The 18,419-nt window shown below is 36.7% G+C and overlaps 3 protein-coding genes across 4 annotated transcripts; 2 read left to right on the top strand and 1 right to left on the bottom strand.

Moving 5' to 3' along the window:
- The first annotated feature begins 254 nt into the window (after positions 1–254).
- Positions 255–6,345, top strand: LOC108670006. 2 transcript variants are annotated; one of them, XM_018157448.2, is made up of 8 exons: positions 255–544; positions 818–937; positions 1,999–2,180; positions 2,570–2,735; positions 3,554–3,774; positions 4,362–4,584; positions 4,926–5,018; positions 5,382–6,345. In XM_018157448.2, exons 1-8 carry the CDS (start codon positions 287–289, stop codon positions 5,634–5,636), a joined length of 1,518 nt encoding a protein of 505 aa, XP_018012937.1. In that variant the 5' UTR covers positions 255–286; the 3' UTR covers positions 5,637–6,345. The 2 variants fall into 2 exon arrangements, with proteins under 2 accessions (XP_018012937.1, XP_018012936.1); XM_018157447.2 differs by having other exon boundaries at positions 4,359–4,584.
- Positions 6,346–7,958: 1,613 nt separating this feature from the next.
- LOC108670008 (mitochondrial import receptor subunit TOM20 homolog) lies at positions 7,959–14,165 on the top strand. Its single transcript, XM_018157450.2, has 4 exons — positions 7,959–8,194; positions 10,394–10,494; positions 12,330–12,497; positions 13,408–14,165. The coding sequence occupies exons 1-4, from the start codon at positions 8,068–8,070 to the stop codon at positions 13,471–13,473; spliced, it is 462 nt and encodes a 153-aa protein (XP_018012939.1). The 5' UTR covers positions 7,959–8,067; the 3' UTR covers positions 13,474–14,165.
- Positions 14,166–14,262: 97 nt separating this feature from the next.
- On the bottom strand, positions 14,263–16,441 carry LOC108670009 (NADH dehydrogenase [ubiquinone] 1 alpha subcomplex subunit 13; the record flags this gene model as incomplete). The annotated part of the gene is given in 3 exon segments (XM_018157451.2): positions 14,263–15,031; positions 15,445–15,553; positions 16,360–16,441. Coding segments are annotated over 3 exon segments (362 nt in total), but the record flags the coding sequence as incomplete, so codon positions are not given.
- Positions 16,442–18,419: the final 1,978 nt, after the last annotated feature.

The raw sequence follows: 18,419 nt of genomic DNA, 5'->3' as shown, positions 1-18,419 counted from the left end.
GAGTTATTTGATCGCGGGGTTTAGAATGCATCGGTTGTTGGAAATTATTATTTCATTAATTTGAGAGTGATGACAAAATTCACTGTTGACTTCATGTAGTTTTGGCTATCAGTAGAATTCTTTCCGTGCTATGAAAGTAGACATGCATTTTATAGCTTTGTCTCTTAATCATGATATTTCAATTCATCATACAGCTCGGACATAAAAATATTGAAAACAAAAATTGATATTATTTTATTAAATACCTTGAAATATTGTAAACTGGCTGTTTAAAAAATCAGTAAAAATGTCTGCTGAAGAAATTCAGAACGCACTTTTCGTTGTCCTATCTTACGTAGTTTGGTTGAACGAAGTAGACTGTCAGATCTACAACGAAGGGTTCGGGAGAATCAGCACAGACAACTTGTTGCCATATGCAGTACGTGGTGAAGCGCCATCTAGTGACAACTGCAGCAAAATGCAGGAAGAATGCAGAGTGAAAACTTATCGTGACCATGCCGACAGTACCCACGTAGAAGTATCATGCTACTGTTATTTCCACAAGGTCCAGAAGCTTTCTTTATTTATTATTAAACTGAAAAAATACAATAATTTTCGGTAATGTTCAATGCTGGAAACAATTTGGAATGAGTTGAAACTGTCTCAATTATTCAATCCCAATTTTTTTAGATTCGTACTTTGTAATCACCTTAATTCAGTGTACATGTCAGTCGACATCTTTTGCACTGCTCTTGAACCCGTGGATTCAAAATTACTTCAAACAATATTTTGAAATTCTTTGAGTATTTTTTCCTTAAGATACTTTTCCTTCCAAAAGGCGGACGTCTCGGGCACATTACACGACCTAATGAATACCCCCTGCCCGCTGGTGCCCAAACTTGGTCAAAGAGTTACATACGCTTCACTTAACATCACCCAGTGCGCTGTGGAGAAACAGGTACTTATAGTCAATGTAATCTCTCCACTATTTTATGAAAAAAAATATTTAGAATTAGAGCATTTTATAATTTCATGAAACTGTACTTAGGAATAATTACCTTAATTTCAGATGTAATTATCGTTCATTCTGATATCTCATGACAATGATAACTAAAATTTTTTCGCGAAGTTAGCGGTTAACGTGATTCTTAGGAAACTTGGTTGCGTAAGAAAGCCTAAAATGATCACTTAATTCTACGTCCCATATGCGAGCTTTGTCCCAAATGTGTAATTTTTCAAAGATTTTGTCCCAGATGTTCAATTTTCCCCGACTTTGTCCTAGATATGCAGTTTGCCCCAGCCTCTGTCTAAAAGGCGCAATTTGTCCCTGACTGTGTGCCAGACCTGCAATTTGTTCCTGATTTTGTCCCAGACCTGCAATTTGTTCCTGATTTTGTCCCAGACCTGCAATTTGTTCCTGATTTTGTCCCAGACATGCAATTTGTTCCTGATTTTGTCCCAGAGCTGCAATTTGTTCCTGATTTTGTCCCCGACCTGCAATTTGTTCCTGATTTTGTCTTAGACCTGCAATTTGTTCCTGATTTTGTCCTAGACCTGCAATTTGTTCCTGATTTTGTCTTAGACCTGCAATTAGTTCCTGATTTTGTCCTAGACCTGCAATTTGTCCCGGACTTTGTCCTAGACGTGCAAGTTGTCCCGACTTTGTCCCAGACGTGCAATTTGTCCCAGACGTGCAATTTGTCTCAGACGTGCAATTTGTTCCAGACGTGCAATTTGTCCCAGACGTGCAATTTGTCCCAGATGTGCAATTTGTCCCAGACGTGCAATTTGTCCCCGACTTTGTCCAAGATGTGTGCATTTTGTCCCGGACTTTGTCCCAGACCTGCAAGTTGTCCCCGACTTTGTCCAAGATGTGCGCATTTTGTCCCAGACTTTGTCCCAGACGTGCACTTTGTCCCCGACTTTGTCCAAGATGTGCGCATTTTGTCCCAGACTTTGTCCCAGACGTGCAATTTGTCCCAGACGTGCACTTTGTCCCAGACGTGCAATTTGTCCCAGACGGTGCCGCTGTCCCTGCTGTTGGCCTTGCGGCGCAGCGATCACCTACAGCTCCTCATCGCGGACTCGGCCCCCGTGCGCTTCCCGCGGCCCGATGACCGAGGGCAGAACTCGGCCCACGGGCAGCACGGCTCCCTGACCGAACTTGGCATGCGCACGGTCAACGTGCACATCGTCAACAGGTTTGTGTTTGTGGTGTCAACACATTAAAATCCATGAGCGCACTCGCTTAGCACTTAGTACATTAGTTTGGTTTGCAATTTCAATCTATTAACTTAGATTATTTCACTTGCGGTGCACTTTGTGAACTAGTTTGATTTGCAGTATCAATCTATTAACTTACATTTATCCAAATATCTTACGATTGCAAACTTTCTGTGCAAACGGTCAACAGGTTTCATTTTGCATACGAAAATAGATTAACATGAAAGACGCTCATATCTTCGACTGCCAATAATATTATAATCATTTTGAAACTGAGCGACTAAGCGAAGCCAAATCCGCATACTTAAAACTTGTGAACCAAAATAAAGTTCATAAATTTAAATTTTTGATTGGTATTTGGCGGCAGCAAAGTCTCTGGCATTGACCGGGGCTTGGTGGACGGCTGTAAGCAGCTGCGCTTCCTCGCTTCCAACAGCGACATCGGAGTGCTGGGCGACGACGCGTTCACGTCACACGAACACGAAGATGTTGTCATCACTATTCAGAACTCAAACGTCACAAAAATTTCGAAGGTGAGACGTGTTGAAATGAATAGTTGTTATCGTTTATCGCTCCTCGCGTAGTCTAACGTCAATGCTGCTTAAATCGCTATGGCACAAGTCGCCAGCAATTCAATTTAAAATAGATATTTTCTATAGAAAACTGATTCACAAATTTCTAGTGAAGACAGCTTCGTAGTTAATATGTATATGTCAATGATCCATTAAAAATTGCATTTCTGACCATTATTAAGTGGTATTTATTAGCGAGTGACGAATAGGTACTGTGTAGCGCTTGCTGAGTGCATGGTGACTAGTATGTCATTGATGATTGAAAACATTAGTGTTAATAATTAAAAGATATACGGAGTAAAAATAATTGAACGGAATAAAATGTATAACTGGTTTTTTGAAAGATTATGTGGAAATGCTTAAGAATTAAGGTCACCGAATAAATTTTTAACATTTAATCTGTTTTCAACAGATTGGTATATTTCATATGAATGTGTCTGCCGTTAAACATATTTAGCAGGATTACCTTAAGCGACAACACAAACGATTCAATCATTTGGAATTCTAATTTGATTTAATATTTTAAAATTATTTTACATTTTACATATAAAAAATTACAACCACAGGAATAACAGAAGCCATACATACTTGAGCACTATCCTGAAATGACCACTTCTTTGATTTAATAATTCTAAATAATTTTCATACATGCCTCCGTTTTCAACAATTCCAAATCAACTCTGAATTCCAGTCTACTTTGATCTCTTTGTCGCTCTATGGGATATTAATAACACTAAACCTTCTATATTTGCTGCAATCTAGCGTTTTCGAATTCACAGAATTCAGTTAGGATGCCGACAAGCGGTCGCCTGCTGATCAACAACAGCAGGATCGGAGCTCTGGACGAAGGATCAATCTCAGGCAGTGGTGATCTCTCCTTGATCTCTTCGAAGATCGGCCTCCTGAGTCGAGGATCTGTGAACATGATCGGTCTGAGCAAACTAGAGATGCAGGACTGCTCGGTCGCCGCTGTGGAGCAGTTCGCGGTCATCAGCAGCAGGTTACTGACTCCTATCAGGATTAATTTTAATTGAAATTTATTCTATAGATATTGTGAATTGAACAATGCAAATACAAATATAATTTGGATAACGCTAGAAATTAAGAAGGGATCTCTAGTTCCAGGAATCTTTTCTCTTTGCCGCATGTCACTAGCATCATTTAATAGCCAATGATTAAAAAATTTCATAGAAGTTTCTAAAAAAAGCAAAAGACAATGTTTTACCGCAGTTGATCGGTAATCCTTTCTATGAGGACAACAGAACATAAACTTTTGACCGTTTTAATAATACATTTGGGCACATTTATGAAACCCGGCCGTCGTAATCTCTTTATAGACTGAATTTTAATGCATTATTCCCTTTATGTTATTTTCGATCTTCATCGCGATAAATATCAATTTTCACCAAAAATATTCACATTTTCATGTAAATTATTTTATATGAGACAAATATTCAATCGTATTGTGCGAACGAGCAAAGTGTTACAATGTTCCTGATTCATTCCTTTTCCACACTTGACAAAAGATTTCCATAAAATAACAATATTTTCAAGTTAAATCCTCATAACTGGCACAACTTTCAGTAGTGCACCACCAGAGCCGGGCTCGAATCTCAGTTTAAGTGGAACCGAGAACCGACCAGTGGCAGCCGACGACGAGACTCGGACCTCTCAGTGCCACGCTATTTTTTCCGGTAACCACTTCATGAGCATACACAGCATGGCCTTCTCTCATCTCTGCAAAGCCAAGCAAGTTACTTGGCACTCCAACGAAGTCGTTGATGCTCTCTCCGGACCTGTGGTCTTAGAGGTTAGAAAATTTATTATCCAAGGCTTCCTTGTCGTTAATTAATCTACATAAAACATATTGAAGTGTTACAGTGGATGAGGGTGTGTGAGATATTTGATAATTCGTTAGTGGGTTTTCGGACACTACGATTCCTCCATGTCTCAATCTTGTGTACTCTGAATGTGCAAAGTACGCAGTAATCAGGGTAGAAAAAGTTCAGAAATGAAACGTATTGCTGACAAGCTTTGCTGCATTTCTAAATTTTATTATGAAATTTGTTGTTTCTCTCCGTACCAATGTAGTACGACTGAATCATTAAGATTTCGCAAACCCAATAATTTTCCCATTTGCATGTTCGTCAGAGCGACGGTTGCCCGCTTCCAGCATCGAGCATCGTCACCACCACGAAGCTCCCTTGTAACAATTGTTCTCTTTTTGATCCCTCTGATATAAAGGTATGAAAAGCCTGTTACATGAGACGGTCATATGTTATTTGAGAAAAAACGCTTGCTTATTCCTTCACCAGGTAAGATTTGTTCAATGAATAATTGGCAATAACTTTGGCTTGCTTGATGAGATTTCTCCTTGTTTTTGCTCTAAACTTTTTAACCAAAAAATAATCTCCAGCATTATGATTGTCCTTATTTAATTTTTATTGGCGGTATGGTACCTGTTTCCGAATTATTGATGCACAAATTATTTTTTTGAATATAAGATGGATTTTCCAAAGATTTATTTGTGAAATACAATCGTTCTATTCACTAATGCTTATATTTTTTAGGTATTAGATTTCTATGCTGCTTATTGTGTGATGGTAGATGTGCAACATCTACGTGAACTCGTGGTGCTCACACTGCGATGGCAACTTTACATGTTCCAAGTCCCTGGAGGAGTACCTGACGATGTCATGCCCCAACGGGCCCGACAAGATTGCTACTCTCACGAACACCTGTCGCGGCAAGAAGACACCCAGAAGCCTTGGACTTAATTCTTCTCCTGCTAGAATAACTTATATTTTTGATCTGATTGCTGTCGGATTAGTAGTGGTTTTTGTCGTTTATCAATTCGATTGATATTCCTTTTATGTCGGGGAGCTAATGCGACGAAAAACAATGAAGAAAATTGGATTGACTTCCACGTCAAAATGTTGAATGTATGAGTATTTTTAGTATTAATATTACGTAATACAAAAATTGGTTTGGTTATTTGCAACAGAATCTAGCAAAAAAAAGCTCATTTCAGTAGTCTTGTGCTAAAAAATTAATTGTGATATACAGGTCTTGCCATCTCAGGTAAGATGATAAACTAATATCTTGAGCACTTCAACTTTATCATCTATTTGCACATTTTGAAAGTGATAGGAGGTACCTAATGATTTGTCTCATTATTGTGCTGCTAAGCAATTTCATCTTAACCTTCATCCATAAATTTCTTAATTATTCTAAACTATTAAGATTTCTGCTCTGAGTTCCTACTACCGCCATGTAACGCAATGTAGTGCAATAAAGCCAGTAATCTGTCCTTTTGAAGTGACACGCCGGATTGACGCACAAGTACGGTAGCGCTACTTCTCTAAAAAAATAACTTTAATGATCAAGATAATTCTGAAAGCTGAATGAAAGCTTATTACTCAAGTTGCTTCCTATGATTTAAAAAGAGAATCCTAATAACCACGACGTTATTTTTTTAAGACACCGATCGTCTCCGAAAGGTTAAGTGTAGAATGTTCAATGGTTGAAAGAGAATTTTCAAAGACGTGCAACAAGGATAATTCCAGGCTTGAAGGGCAAGTCCTATGAAGAAAGAAAAAGATTATTGTGATAATCTTACGTGCCGAGGTTCAATTAAAAAGCTTTACCCACATGAAAATTTTATGATTAACTTGATAGTGAACTAATACATAACGTATAACATTTAGGCTAAGAGCTCAGGAGCGGCAATGATTGGGACTGGCCTCCTCTAAGATCGATTCCCTACTAGAAACGAAGTCTAGCTTAAGTTTAATAACTTAAATAATTGCACCTTATCTCAAAATAGAAATGAATTAACTTGGAATATACTAACAGATTATTCAACAATTGGAAATGCAGTAAATTAAGTACACGCTACTAGAACATACCTCGGCAGATGCTGAACTACGGGCACATCCCTCCGGTTACGGTAAGTTAGCACCAAGTTCGCTACCTGCTACGGGATCGTCAAACCGCTCTAATCGCGTCAGATCGAACACTAGGGTTTGCTCTTAGTCTTAATGCAACTTTTAAGAACACCGAACAAAATATTCTTATTTGATCCTACAATTATGAAGCATCCAAGCCTCAGTTATTGACGTCTGAGTGGGGACCTCATTCAAGTATACAAGTACGTATACTCATGGTTTATACAAGGTCCCGAATTATTACTAGAATTTGAAACAAGAACCAACAACAGGGGCCAAGGCTATTAACTAAAAAAACTGAGCTGCAACTTGTCCGCGCGACAACATTTCTTCTCGCTTCGAATCACCGACATGTGGAGCAGCCTCCCTAACTACATCGTTGGCGCTCCGAGTATGAACGCGTTCAAGAACAGACTAGATAAAGCTGGGGAAAAATATCTGTTCAGATTTGAAATGCCTAGTACCATGTCGAGTAGCTATTTCAAACTATCATCAGTCCTGAAAAGATCCGGTCAAATGACACGATTTTAGATCTTTTGTGAACAAGTCACGAAAAGTTCAAGATTCGGCGACAGGCCACATCAGGCCTACTCTTTAGCGCCGACATCACTATGTTTTGTTATGTTAATATCTGGTATCTATCTATCGTTCGTTCGTGAGCATCAACTCCAAAAATCACAATAGAGCCAATGCATGAGCAATTCTACGTGCGTGAACTTCAATCATTTCTTATTTATCCACATAGACTGAGAGTGTACCTGGAAAAAAATTTGGAAAATTAGTTTACGAAACTATCGTTGATACGCGCCCATACAGGTATATATATTTTTCGGTGCCAGGCTTCAAATCATGGTTGAATAATATATGTATTAATTCAACCATGCTTCAAATACTCATACAGACCCACACACAAACTTTGAAAACAGTATATAAAATCAGCCTAGCATTAATTAGCCTTTAATTTATACTAGTTGCGTGGAAACTATTGGCCAAAAGTACTAATGGCTGGCATTGCGCGTATTTTGCCACTTACTTTACGCGAGGCTATTGGAATATAGTGTTTAGTCTAATTAGATTAATTTATCCTTAATAAAACACATGCCAATAATTTTGGTTCGTGATGCAGTGTGCGAAAAAATAGAGAGTAATTCAATAAAATATCAAACTGATTTAAATTTGTCTTCCATGTGATGTAACAATTCGCACTTTTGCTCTTGGTACTAATCGTCAGTCCTGCGAAATTTTGTTTGCTGCTCGGACTTCTGGCAACGTGTCGAGCCTGTTAGTAGGGCGCTTGAGAAGTAATAATAGCCTTTGCTCGTCTCTAAATTATTGTCCCTATCACAATGGTTTCGAAGAGTACTATTGGAGTGTGTGCTGGAGTTGCTGGTGCACTGTTTGTTGGATACTGTATATATTTTGACAAGAAGAGGCGAAATGATCCTGATTTTAAGAAGAGGCTACGTGAGAAGAGTAAGTCTACTAACTCTGTACCTACTTAGTGTACTGTAGTGGAACTGGGGTCAGGGGTGCGCTGCAGGCGTAGCATGGTTACCAAATTTTCTTGGGTATCTTGTTAGGTACCCGGATTATACCTAGTAGCAAATGAGAGATTTTTTAGCAAACGGTTAATATTTCTTCCCTCAATAAAGTTATCCCTAAGCCATGACAGCATTGACAGATAGATAGCCAGCCAGGAGCCTAGGACAATACCTATTCCAAGCCATGAGTTAGATTTTGAGCTATGAATCTGTTAGTGTTAGGGCTACCTAAGCCTTGAAAGACAAAATAAGTTTTAACTGTTCTTGAAATCCTGTGGTGAGTGGTCCTTGCTTAGCTAATTGTTTTTAATACCTAATGGCTAATGAGAAAAATCAAATATTTTGCCTGCAAATTCAAAACTTAACATGTGATGATGTCATTGATGTGAATTGTGAAACAATAATTTTTACTTGTTAGCTATGTCTTTGTGATTATTTTTAGTTGAAATCTGCCCTATAATGGCTATAAAGGGCAAAGTCTACCATCAAATGGGCCTTAATGGGGTAATAAAAGATGGTTTTGAGAGTTTTTGTTATAACTTCTTTCCATGAAAAATTTCATAAACAAGTTTGGGCTCATTTTAAAGCTCTTTGCAAGGGCTATCGAATGGCTTCTAAAAAAATTCCATATGCTATTTGTAAGGTGCCAGACACAAAAAAAGTGTCCCAAAATCCAAATTATCCCTGGGAATGGGGTACCATAAAATAGGGTTACTTTGACTCCCGGGGTAACTTTGACCACTCTTCATTTTTTTAACAAAAACCCCCAAAACTCAAAAACTATTTGACATAGAAAAATTTTGTCAATGGCCATTATTAAAGGCCTAATACTGAGGCTACAGTAACATAACACAATAGAAAGATTTAAAAAGTTTGCATATCTAATAATAATCTATCTTGGTTAAAAAATTTAAAATTTGACCCATGAAAAAGAGCTATTATTTAAAGCCTGTCAGAGTACCCCTTCCAATTTTTTTTATTTTTTGATAAAATCACTCCCGGTTTTGATGCATTGTAGTAGAACTCTTCTAGTTACATATGCAAATGACAAATTTGAGAAAAGTGTCATAGTTTGCAAATGGGGGCACCGCCCCCCAAAGTGCAAAATGTCACCACCTAATGGCAGCCATGACAGGGTAACATTGATGCTTGACCGGCCTGGAAATTAAGTTAAAATTACCATAGGTACCTATAAAACATATTTTATGTTTGATACACCTATTAATGTTTTTTCTTTATGTTTCATACTCTACAGTCTTAAATATGGTAATTTTAACTTAATTTCCAAGCCGGTCAATGTTACCCTGTCACGGCTGCCATTAGGTGGTCACATTTTGCCCATTGGGGTGCAGCGCCCCCAATTTGCAAACTATGACACTTTCCTAAAATTTGTCACTTGCATATGTAACTAGAAGAGTTCTACTACAATGCACCAAAACCTGGAGTTATTCTACCAAAAAATAAAATTGATTTTACCACCCAGTCAAAGAAACCCTAAAGTGGGTGGTAACAAAGACCATCACTTTTTTGAAATTACATCAAAACTATGAGAGGCAGGAGCCAGCAATTTATGGTGAGTGAAGCTAGAGTATAGACCTGTATTTTGCATGTTTCAATTTAAGTTTAATTCATCTAGTAAAAAAATGGCATCATATTAAAAAAAAGCAATCAAAGTAACCCCATTTTATGGTATCCAGAGATAATCTGGGATACTTGAAATAAAACTCAATTTTAAAAGGTTTGAAGCATGCAAAGTGTGGTACTCATCCATTACTAACAGTACTCTGAAGTCCTCTTCCTTTGTAGATGATTTAGATGTAGAATAAATTTAAATGACATTGGGCCTGGGTGGCACTCAGTCGGGTGACATCATGGTGATCATCACCATCATCAATAAATGACATTTTCTGTAATTTTTACTTGTTTTTCCTTTATTGATATGATATTACCATATCCATACATTATCATGTTATTGATGTGATATTACTGTATCCATGGACATGCCATTGTGCATTTATAACAACCTTGTCTACTGCAAGCTTCATATCAGCAGCCATGTAGCATTTCTTCTGTATTTGTAAGCTTACACTTGCAAAATATTCAAGTTTGATTAAATGTTGATTTTTTTCAGGACGGAAGGGACGTAAAGGAGCTTCTTCCTCAGCTAACATCAAGTGGCCAGATCTTAAAGACCAGGAAGCAGTGCAAAAATTCTTTTTAACCCAAGTGCAGGTTAGTTGCAATAATTTTTCCAGACTTCTTTGTCAATATAAACAACTTTTTGAACATATTTATTTAAAAATTTGTCTATTTTTGTCTTGACAATGGTGAAAATCTATGAAAAATTCCCATTTTATTAATATTTATTCAGGATACCTCATCCTTAGAAACTCAACATAATTGTGAATCAATTTCTGTTATCAATACTAATAACTACCTTATTCAATTGTCTTGTTTTAGAGGCTAGGAATAACTATTTTTCACAGAAAATATGATTATAATATATCAATTAATGCCAAAATAAATTGCTATAATGTAGGCTGACGGTACTTGATAATGAAATTCTCATTTACTTTCACTTGCAGTTAAGAATTGAACAAATTTGCTCATCATGGTCACTGAGAGAGATGCTTCTGATCAGGATGATTTCCTTCCACTTCCACGAATCATGTCCTTAGATTGACTCAAATTTAAATTTTATGAGTACTTATATTATCAGTCTGCTTATATTGCAAGTTCACATGGAATTTAAAAGCAAAGAAAACACCAAGCAAATTCAACATCTCGATATTGAAAAAGTTTTGGAGTCCAGCTCCATCATAAGTTCAAATAAATAAATCTAAAAAATATTTTTAAAAACCCAAGTTTTTCTGGTTTTTACAAAACTTAAAATAATGAATCAAAACAAATAAAAAAACTATTGAAAAACCACGTTTTATTAACAGACAAAAAAGAAAAACATTTACTCTTACATAACATTTAAGTTACCGTAAAATGGGGTAACTTAGACCACTTTTTTTCTTATAAATGATGCCATTTTCTTACTAGCTAAATTAAACTTGAATTGAAACATGTAAAATACAGGTCTATACTCTAGCTTCACTCACCATAAATTGCTGGCTCCTGCCTCTCATAGTCTTAATGTAATTTTAAAAAAAGTGATGGTCTTTGTTACCCCAGCTCTTGGGGTAACTTAGACTTTAAATAATAGCTTTTTTTCGTGGGTCACATTTTTAATTTTTTAACCTATTAGATATGCAAACTTTTTAAATCTTTCTATTGTGTTATGTAGCCTCAGTATTAGGCCTTTAATGCCCATTGACAAAATTTTTCTATGTCAAATAGTTTTTGAGTTGTGGGGGTTTTTGTAAAAAAAATCGAAAAGTGGTTAAAAGTTACCCCGCCGGTCTAAGTTACCCCATTTTACGGTATGTAAAATGTTATGTAATTTTATGTAAGAGTAAATGTTTTTCTTTTTAGTCCGTTAAGAAAACATGGTTTTTCAACAGTTTTTTTTATATGTTTTAATTCATTATTTTTAGTTTTGTAAAAACAAGAAAAACGGGTGTTTAAAAATATTTTTATATTTATTTATTTTCTACTTTTTAGTTAGCAATTTTAGCAATTGAAATCAATTTCCAGGGTTGGCAAGTGTGGATGTTTGAGAAAAAACTCAATTCCAAACCATGAATTTTTCACGTTTTTTAATTTTTTTAAAAATTTTTTCTACAATTTTTTTTAAATTATTATTTCTGATGATCAAATTTTGAATTGTTAGGCAGCATAAGCATGCGTGCCAAATTTAAAGTTTCTAGGATGTTCAGAAGAGCTCTAAATTAAGGTCTGAATTTTTGATGACAGACACACACAAAACGAAGTCAAGAAAAACATGGTAAAAACTGAAAATGAATAAAATCATATTATTATATCAAAATTCTAAGACAGACTGTCTGTCTTAGAATGGCTTTGCTTGAAAAATAATGCACCATTAACGGCTTTGCTTGAAAAATAATACACTATTAATGGCTTTGCTTGAAAAATACCTAACAAGACGTTTGTGCAATCAGCTGGGCGAGGAGCTGCTGAGCACGGGTGAAGTGGAGTCTGGTGTTGCTCACCTCAGCCGAGCTGTGGCTGTGTGCGGGCAACCTCAGCAACTGCTGCAGGTGCTGCAGCAAACCCTTCCCCCACAAGTCTTCCAGCTGTTGTTGGCGCAGCTGCCTGCGGTTGGCAAGGTTTGTTGCCGGGAAAGAGGCCAAGTATAGTTGTTTAATATTGCATGAATTACCGGTACGATATTACTTTGTATTGCTTTCAAATATGGAAACTAAAGCAATCAAAAGGCAAAATTTTTCTACTGTGCGAGTATCCCTGTAATAGTGTATGCATATATTCTTGAACAGTAGTACTATCAAGTCCCACCCCGAAAGTCTTTGCTACCTTCTTTTGTGTAATCAATATTTCATCTTCAAGAAATTGCAAATCATCTGTGATAAGTGTAGAAAACTGCTAGTATAATAATATGCGTTTAAAAATTACTTTTTAAAAGACAACACTTCTAAAGAGGCCAGTGTCTCTAATGTTACACATGCACAATGAATTTCTTATCTTATTTTTATATATTAAAATAAATGATTTTTTACATTTTTAATATTAAAAGAAAAAAATTGCATTATTTTGTCAATCGATTAAAGTATTTTCTTCGACTTTACGTAAGTGTGTGAAATTTCAGATCGATTGGACAGGTAAAATTGTGTTAAATATCAATTATAAAATATGTAGGAGACAAACAACAATACGTGAAGTTAAAGAGAAGTGTTGTAAAAATAGTCTTCTTTCACACTGTTTCTTATGCACCAAGGTCAAGTCTGGATGCATGCAAATGTAGTAGATATCAACATTATTATACTTTTTAACCTTTGTTGTATTGCCTATGTAGAACTGTTCCTACACTTCACACGATCATTAAGCTTTAAATTTACGCAGCCTTGCAAGGTTCATTGCTGATTAGATAATTCGATGTTCAACATTATTTGCTTATTCTCTATTCCAATGCGAAGGTATAAAAGCTTATTCTTAAGCTTTTGTATTGTTAAAAATTGATAGTTTTTTGTCAGTTTTGATTTCAATACTATTATTCAACAGAGCATCATGGAGGCAGCCGGAGACAGCAATGAGGGAGCCAAAATCACCGAAGATGATTTGGAATGAGGACGAGCATCGCTGATTCTCTGAAGGTCGAAACTTGTGAAGCGTCATAATTGTGGATCTGTGTGTCGGACTGGCCGTGATGACGTATCTAGTCTTCACTGTCATTTTCTGCACGTCTTAGTCGACATAAATCTACTGGTAACAAATATTTCCTGCTGAAATAATGTCGCTAACATGCAAGCAAAAATATCTTTTCATGACATGTAACTTGACTAAGCTATTTCCAGTGAGAGGCAAGTTGTTGAAAGATTTTCAGAGCGCGGTTTATTCTATCGCGCCACCTTCTCCAGTGTACAGTTGTTATAGCAAGTCTGCCTTCGTCATGATGTAAATTTTCTAATCTGCGATTGTTTAAATCGGCTCCGTTTCATCAACTGAATTTTTCTCTTTGCGATTCATGACAATTTTTGTTCAAACTATGAGAGTTTACGGCTGTCCGTGAATGAGACGTGATCATACAATTTTTTTATGAAAAAATGGTGAACCATCACGTTTCTTGGTCAGTTGATAAACCTTGGTCGAGGTAAGCGAGGCAAACCTTAATCGAGGCTGCTTTATAATATGTTAGGTCGCATTAAAAATATGATATCGATTTGTGTTAGTAACATGTGGCATTTTTCTTTTTTATTCATCGCAAGTTATTTTGTTATCAATTCGTGCGTGTACAGGCTGAATAAAAACTAAGGATTTGTTTTGGACTTTACTTTCACGCGTTCTCCTCTGCAAGGATTTGTAGCGGGAAACCGAGAGAGACGAAATAAAGGTATTTTATAATAAACAAACCAGAAGTTCGGCTTGACAACCATTTATGTACAAGAAAATGAGATACTGTCATGCCATCGACTTGACGAGACCAAATATGAATGTAAGACAGAGGCCTTAGGACCAGCTATGTAAGTAGCCAATCATTTCATGTACTACATCTCATTAGGTTCAACATACTATTTAATGAATTTTACTCCAATTTAAAATTTAGGACTGGCAGTGATATGAAATATAGTTCTTGACAGACATATTAGTTCTTGACAAACAAAATCGACGATAAGGTACTACAGATTAAGGAAAGTGCTTAGTACCACTTGTTACATGGCGTTGCTGGAAATAATCCGTGCATAACTTGTTATTCTCCATCAAAATCGCCACGCCATCATTATTGGGGCTATGATGTAGACCGGCTGACAGTAAAGCAGCACTGCACTAGTTTCGTACGCTCGGTACAGAGGTTATTACTACGAAGAACTTGCACTTACTGAAGATATACTATCTCCTTCAACCATTTGTCTACCAACGACGATCTCGGTTACTAGTCCGGCATAAACTAATAACATCGGGTGTACGAGTCCAAAATAGACATAAGATAGAGTAAATTCGAAGCAGAGTGCTGAACTCATCGCCTGAGGTGGCAGTCGGCAAAGGTGCGAAGGTACATGGGATCGGAGTGCTCGAAATATTCGAACTTCTTAGGCTCGTGCCAGCCATCCTCGTCGATCGTCTTGTAAATGGGCTCTCCCATGTACGTTCCCACCTCCCAGCCCTCCACGTTCTTCATCAGGTCCGCCTGCATTGTAAACGCATTTGTATTATGTAGCCCAAAATATATGAAATATGAATACCATATAAAGCTCACCTACGCTATAATTTTAAGCACGATCTTTTACCAGTACTGCTTTTAAAATTTTTCATATTTACATTTGAGATCAGACTGACTGGAGGAACAGACAGATATTGTCGATTGTCAACGCATTCAATTGACGTACCTTCTCGATAGACAAAGCTTAAAATAGGCTAAGAAGAAAAAGATTTCAATGAACACATTATCATCATATTCCCATCATACTGCAGTCATGCGTCATTTTATTTAAAAATAAATCCATTAAAAGGCAAAAACTTGATGCAACCTGCGATCTCTCTGATATTATAATTAGATTTAGGCGTGAAAGAAATAAGAAAAATGCAAAATTTGGTCCCGACCTCAGCGTCGCGGTTGCGGCGCATTTGGAGGAGGGCGGCGCGGTCGCGCTCAGCAAACAGGAACGGCAGCAGAGCGATGGTAGCGCTTCTCATCTCGATCTTTTGGTAGCTGTGAGGAGGGTAACTAGAGTATAGTGGCAGTGGCAAGATGGGGAGGGTAACTAGAGTATAGTGGCAGTGGCAAGATGGGGAGGGTAACTAGAGTGACGTGGCAGTGGCAAGATGAGTGACGTGGCAGTGGCAAGATGAGTGACGTGGCAGTGGCAAGATGAGTGACGTGGCAGTGGCAACACTGGAGTGACACGGCAGTGGCAACACAGGAGTGACATGGCAGTGGCAACACAGGAGTGACACGGCAGTGGCAACACTGGAGTGACATGGCAGTGGCAACACTGGAGTGACATGGCAGTGGCAACACTGGAGTGACGTGACAGTGGCAACACTGGAGTGACACGGCAGTGGCAACACAGGAGTGATGTGGCAGTGGCAACACTAGTTACATGGCAGTGGCAAAAGTATCCTTGTCAACACTAAGGCACTACTGAAGCAGTGACATACAAGCTTTGATGAAACAAAACAAGTTTTTTCAAGGACAAAATGATAATTATTGATAGATGAATTACTAATAGGATTAGTTTGCATTTCATCATTACTAAATAGTAAATACTAATATAACATGTTTAAATTCAAGATAAAATAGTATGGTATAAACTTCAGGTTTATCTGGAGAGTCATGTACTTGTCTGTTAAAGGATTCCATAGAAAGAAGGAAGAATTGATTTATTAATAAATATACGTATGAGGCAAATTACAAAATTAATCAGAGGGGCTTCAAAGATATTGAAACAAATTTAAACTGAATTATGTTAGGCTATGTAGGATAAGGTCTTCCTGAAATAAATCAATGAAGCTTACTCGAGCAGAGGACGGGTGACTTTATGCCGAACCCAGAGTGCACCAAACTGCATTACCACAAAAGCTCCAAATAGAGTCAACCCTGAAAAAATTTATCAAGATTATTATTTCACAGTTTGTGGTGTAATAACATTGTTCTTTCACCATTCCAACTTGTCTAAAGCTTCCTTAAATATCAAAATACCTAAAAATCTTATCAAAAAAGCAACATTCAATTCAAAACCAATGTGCAGGCAAAATTGGAACTAAATAAAAAACAGTATAGAAAAAAAAATTTGTAGAGCATTTTCAATGAATATTGAATAGGTATGCAAGGCAATAAGTTTTAGAAAGAACATTTGTTTACAATTTAAATTCAATTTTAGTACGTACTCCATCAAAATTTTTTAACCCATCTTAGCTCATAGTTTGATTTTCAAATGAACTGTATTACATACTTAAACTGTTACATAACTTAACATAAACATATCATACATATATATAATACATAGGTACAATATTATATACATAAATGTTTATTTTGCAGCTGTCACCTTACAAATAGCATATAGACTTTTTTCAGAGCTACCGGTACCATACAATAGGTAGTCCTTGAAAAGACTTTTAAAATGAGCCTAAGCTTGTTTGTGAAATGTTTCACAGTAAGAAAAACACCTCAAAATCATCCCTAATTACCCTGCTTGAGTTGAGCATGACATACATACATTTAGGCTGGTAGAGCTTATACTTATAGTTTTATTACCATTTATTTTACAGCTATTTCCTTTTTTTTTAATAGAATAGCAGCAAATCTGGTGAGACACATCATTTGATCTTTTGGGACTCTCAGCTACACAAGGTTTATACTTCAAAAATCCTTCTGGATGTTCAGGGTGTGTAACTTTCTTGCTTCTATGCGTGAATTTAGTGAATCTTATTGCAACATTGGAAATACAGCACCATTTAGCCAAATTTTAAATTTAAACGTTATTTCTTGATTCTACAATTATGTTGGGCTGGGCTAATATGTCTGTAAAACGTTGACAAGCCTGTATGAACCCGTTAGCAAACATTTTTTGGAACTTGGTTCTTTTCTCAATTTTCTGTAAATGGGTCTGTCTGCTTCTTGTGAATGTGTCTGCTCCCTTCAGGCTTCAGCTCTGGACCAGTCATCTTTGGAATCAAGTTCCAAAATAGAATTTCAATTTGCTTCTTATCTCTGTGAAAATTCTTACACAACCTTAATTGAAAAATTTTATTTATTGGTATAATGGTATCTAAAGTGTTTACTAAGAATTTCCAAAAAATATACAACTTAGATATTATTTTAAAAAGAATATATTTTTATAACTAGCTAATATAAATTTAAAGCTCAGAAAATATTTACATTCTTCACAAGTGAATAAAAAAAGAGGCTCCCACCAAACTGGAAAATTGGGCAAAAGCTACATTAGGGTAAATGCGGTATATTCCGTCACATTAAGGACGCATTGAGAAATGAAAAACTATAAAAAGTATAACCGTATGCGTTACTCAAGTTCTTTTTGCTTTATGTGACTCTCAAAACACCGCACTATGTGTCAGCAAGACAGCAACAACGAAACGTCACAAAATGTTGCCATATTTATTTAAAAGCCTTTAGAATGGAAACCTACCAAATCCCTATATTCCGTCACTATGTGTGGCAATATTCAGCACGTGGTGAGGCGTATTCCGTCCGCGCTTCAAATTCTACTGATATGTAATGCCATCATCCACGTGTTCGAATTCCGTTTGCTGTGTGAGCTGTATTGGAACACAACACGGCTTTGAATTAAAACATTAATGAATATTGAACACTACTTATTTAATTACTTAATTAATGAAAACTAATTCCGACACAACTTGAATTGGACACACACAGATCGTTCAAAGCTTTGTACAAAAATTGAAATTTGCTTTATTAAAAGCCTAATAGCTGTTAATTAAAACGTAATTAAGTAGTGTTCAATATTCGTTAGTGTTCTAATTCAAAGCCGTGTTGTATCCCAATACAGCTCACACAGCAAACGGAATTCGAACACGTGGATGTCGGCAATAGG

Source organism: Hyalella azteca, unplaced genomic scaffold (assembly GCF_000764305.2).
Source record: "Hyalella azteca isolate HAZT.00-mixed unplaced genomic scaffold, Hazt_2.0.2 contig13295, whole genome shotgun sequence".
Lineage (NCBI taxonomy): Eukaryota > Metazoa > Arthropoda > Malacostraca > Amphipoda > Hyalellidae > Hyalella > Hyalella azteca.
The sequence above is the reverse complement of the archived record's forward strand: the minus strand, read 5'-3'. Positions and strand labels throughout refer to the sequence as shown.

Excerpts from the sequence above, each read along its gene's own strand:
- LOC108670008 (XM_018157450.2), top strand. The coding sequence starts at position 8,068 with ATGGTTTCGAAGAGTACTATTGGAGTGTGTGCTGGAGTTGCTGGTGCA. Across the intron at positions 8,195-10,393 it reads GAAGAGGCTACGTGAGAAGA|GACGGAAGGGACGTAAAGGA; the intron begins GTAAGTCTACTA and ends GATTTTTTTCAG. Across the intron at positions 12,498-13,407 it reads AGCTGCCTGCGGTTGGCAAG|AGCATCATGGAGGCAGCCGG; the intron begins GTTTGTTGCCGG and ends ATTATTCAACAG.
- LOC108670006 (XM_018157447.2), top strand. The coding sequence starts at position 287 with ATGTCTGCTGAAGAAATTCAGAACGCACTTTTCGTTGTCCTATCTTAC. Across the intron at positions 545-817 it reads GCTACTGTTATTTCCACAAG|GCGGACGTCTCGGGCACATT; the intron begins GTCCAGAAGCTT and ends TCCTTCCAAAAG. Across the intron at positions 2,736-3,553 it reads ACGTCACAAAAATTTCGAAG|AATTCAGTTAGGATGCCGAC; the intron begins GTGAGACGTGTT and ends TCGAATTCACAG.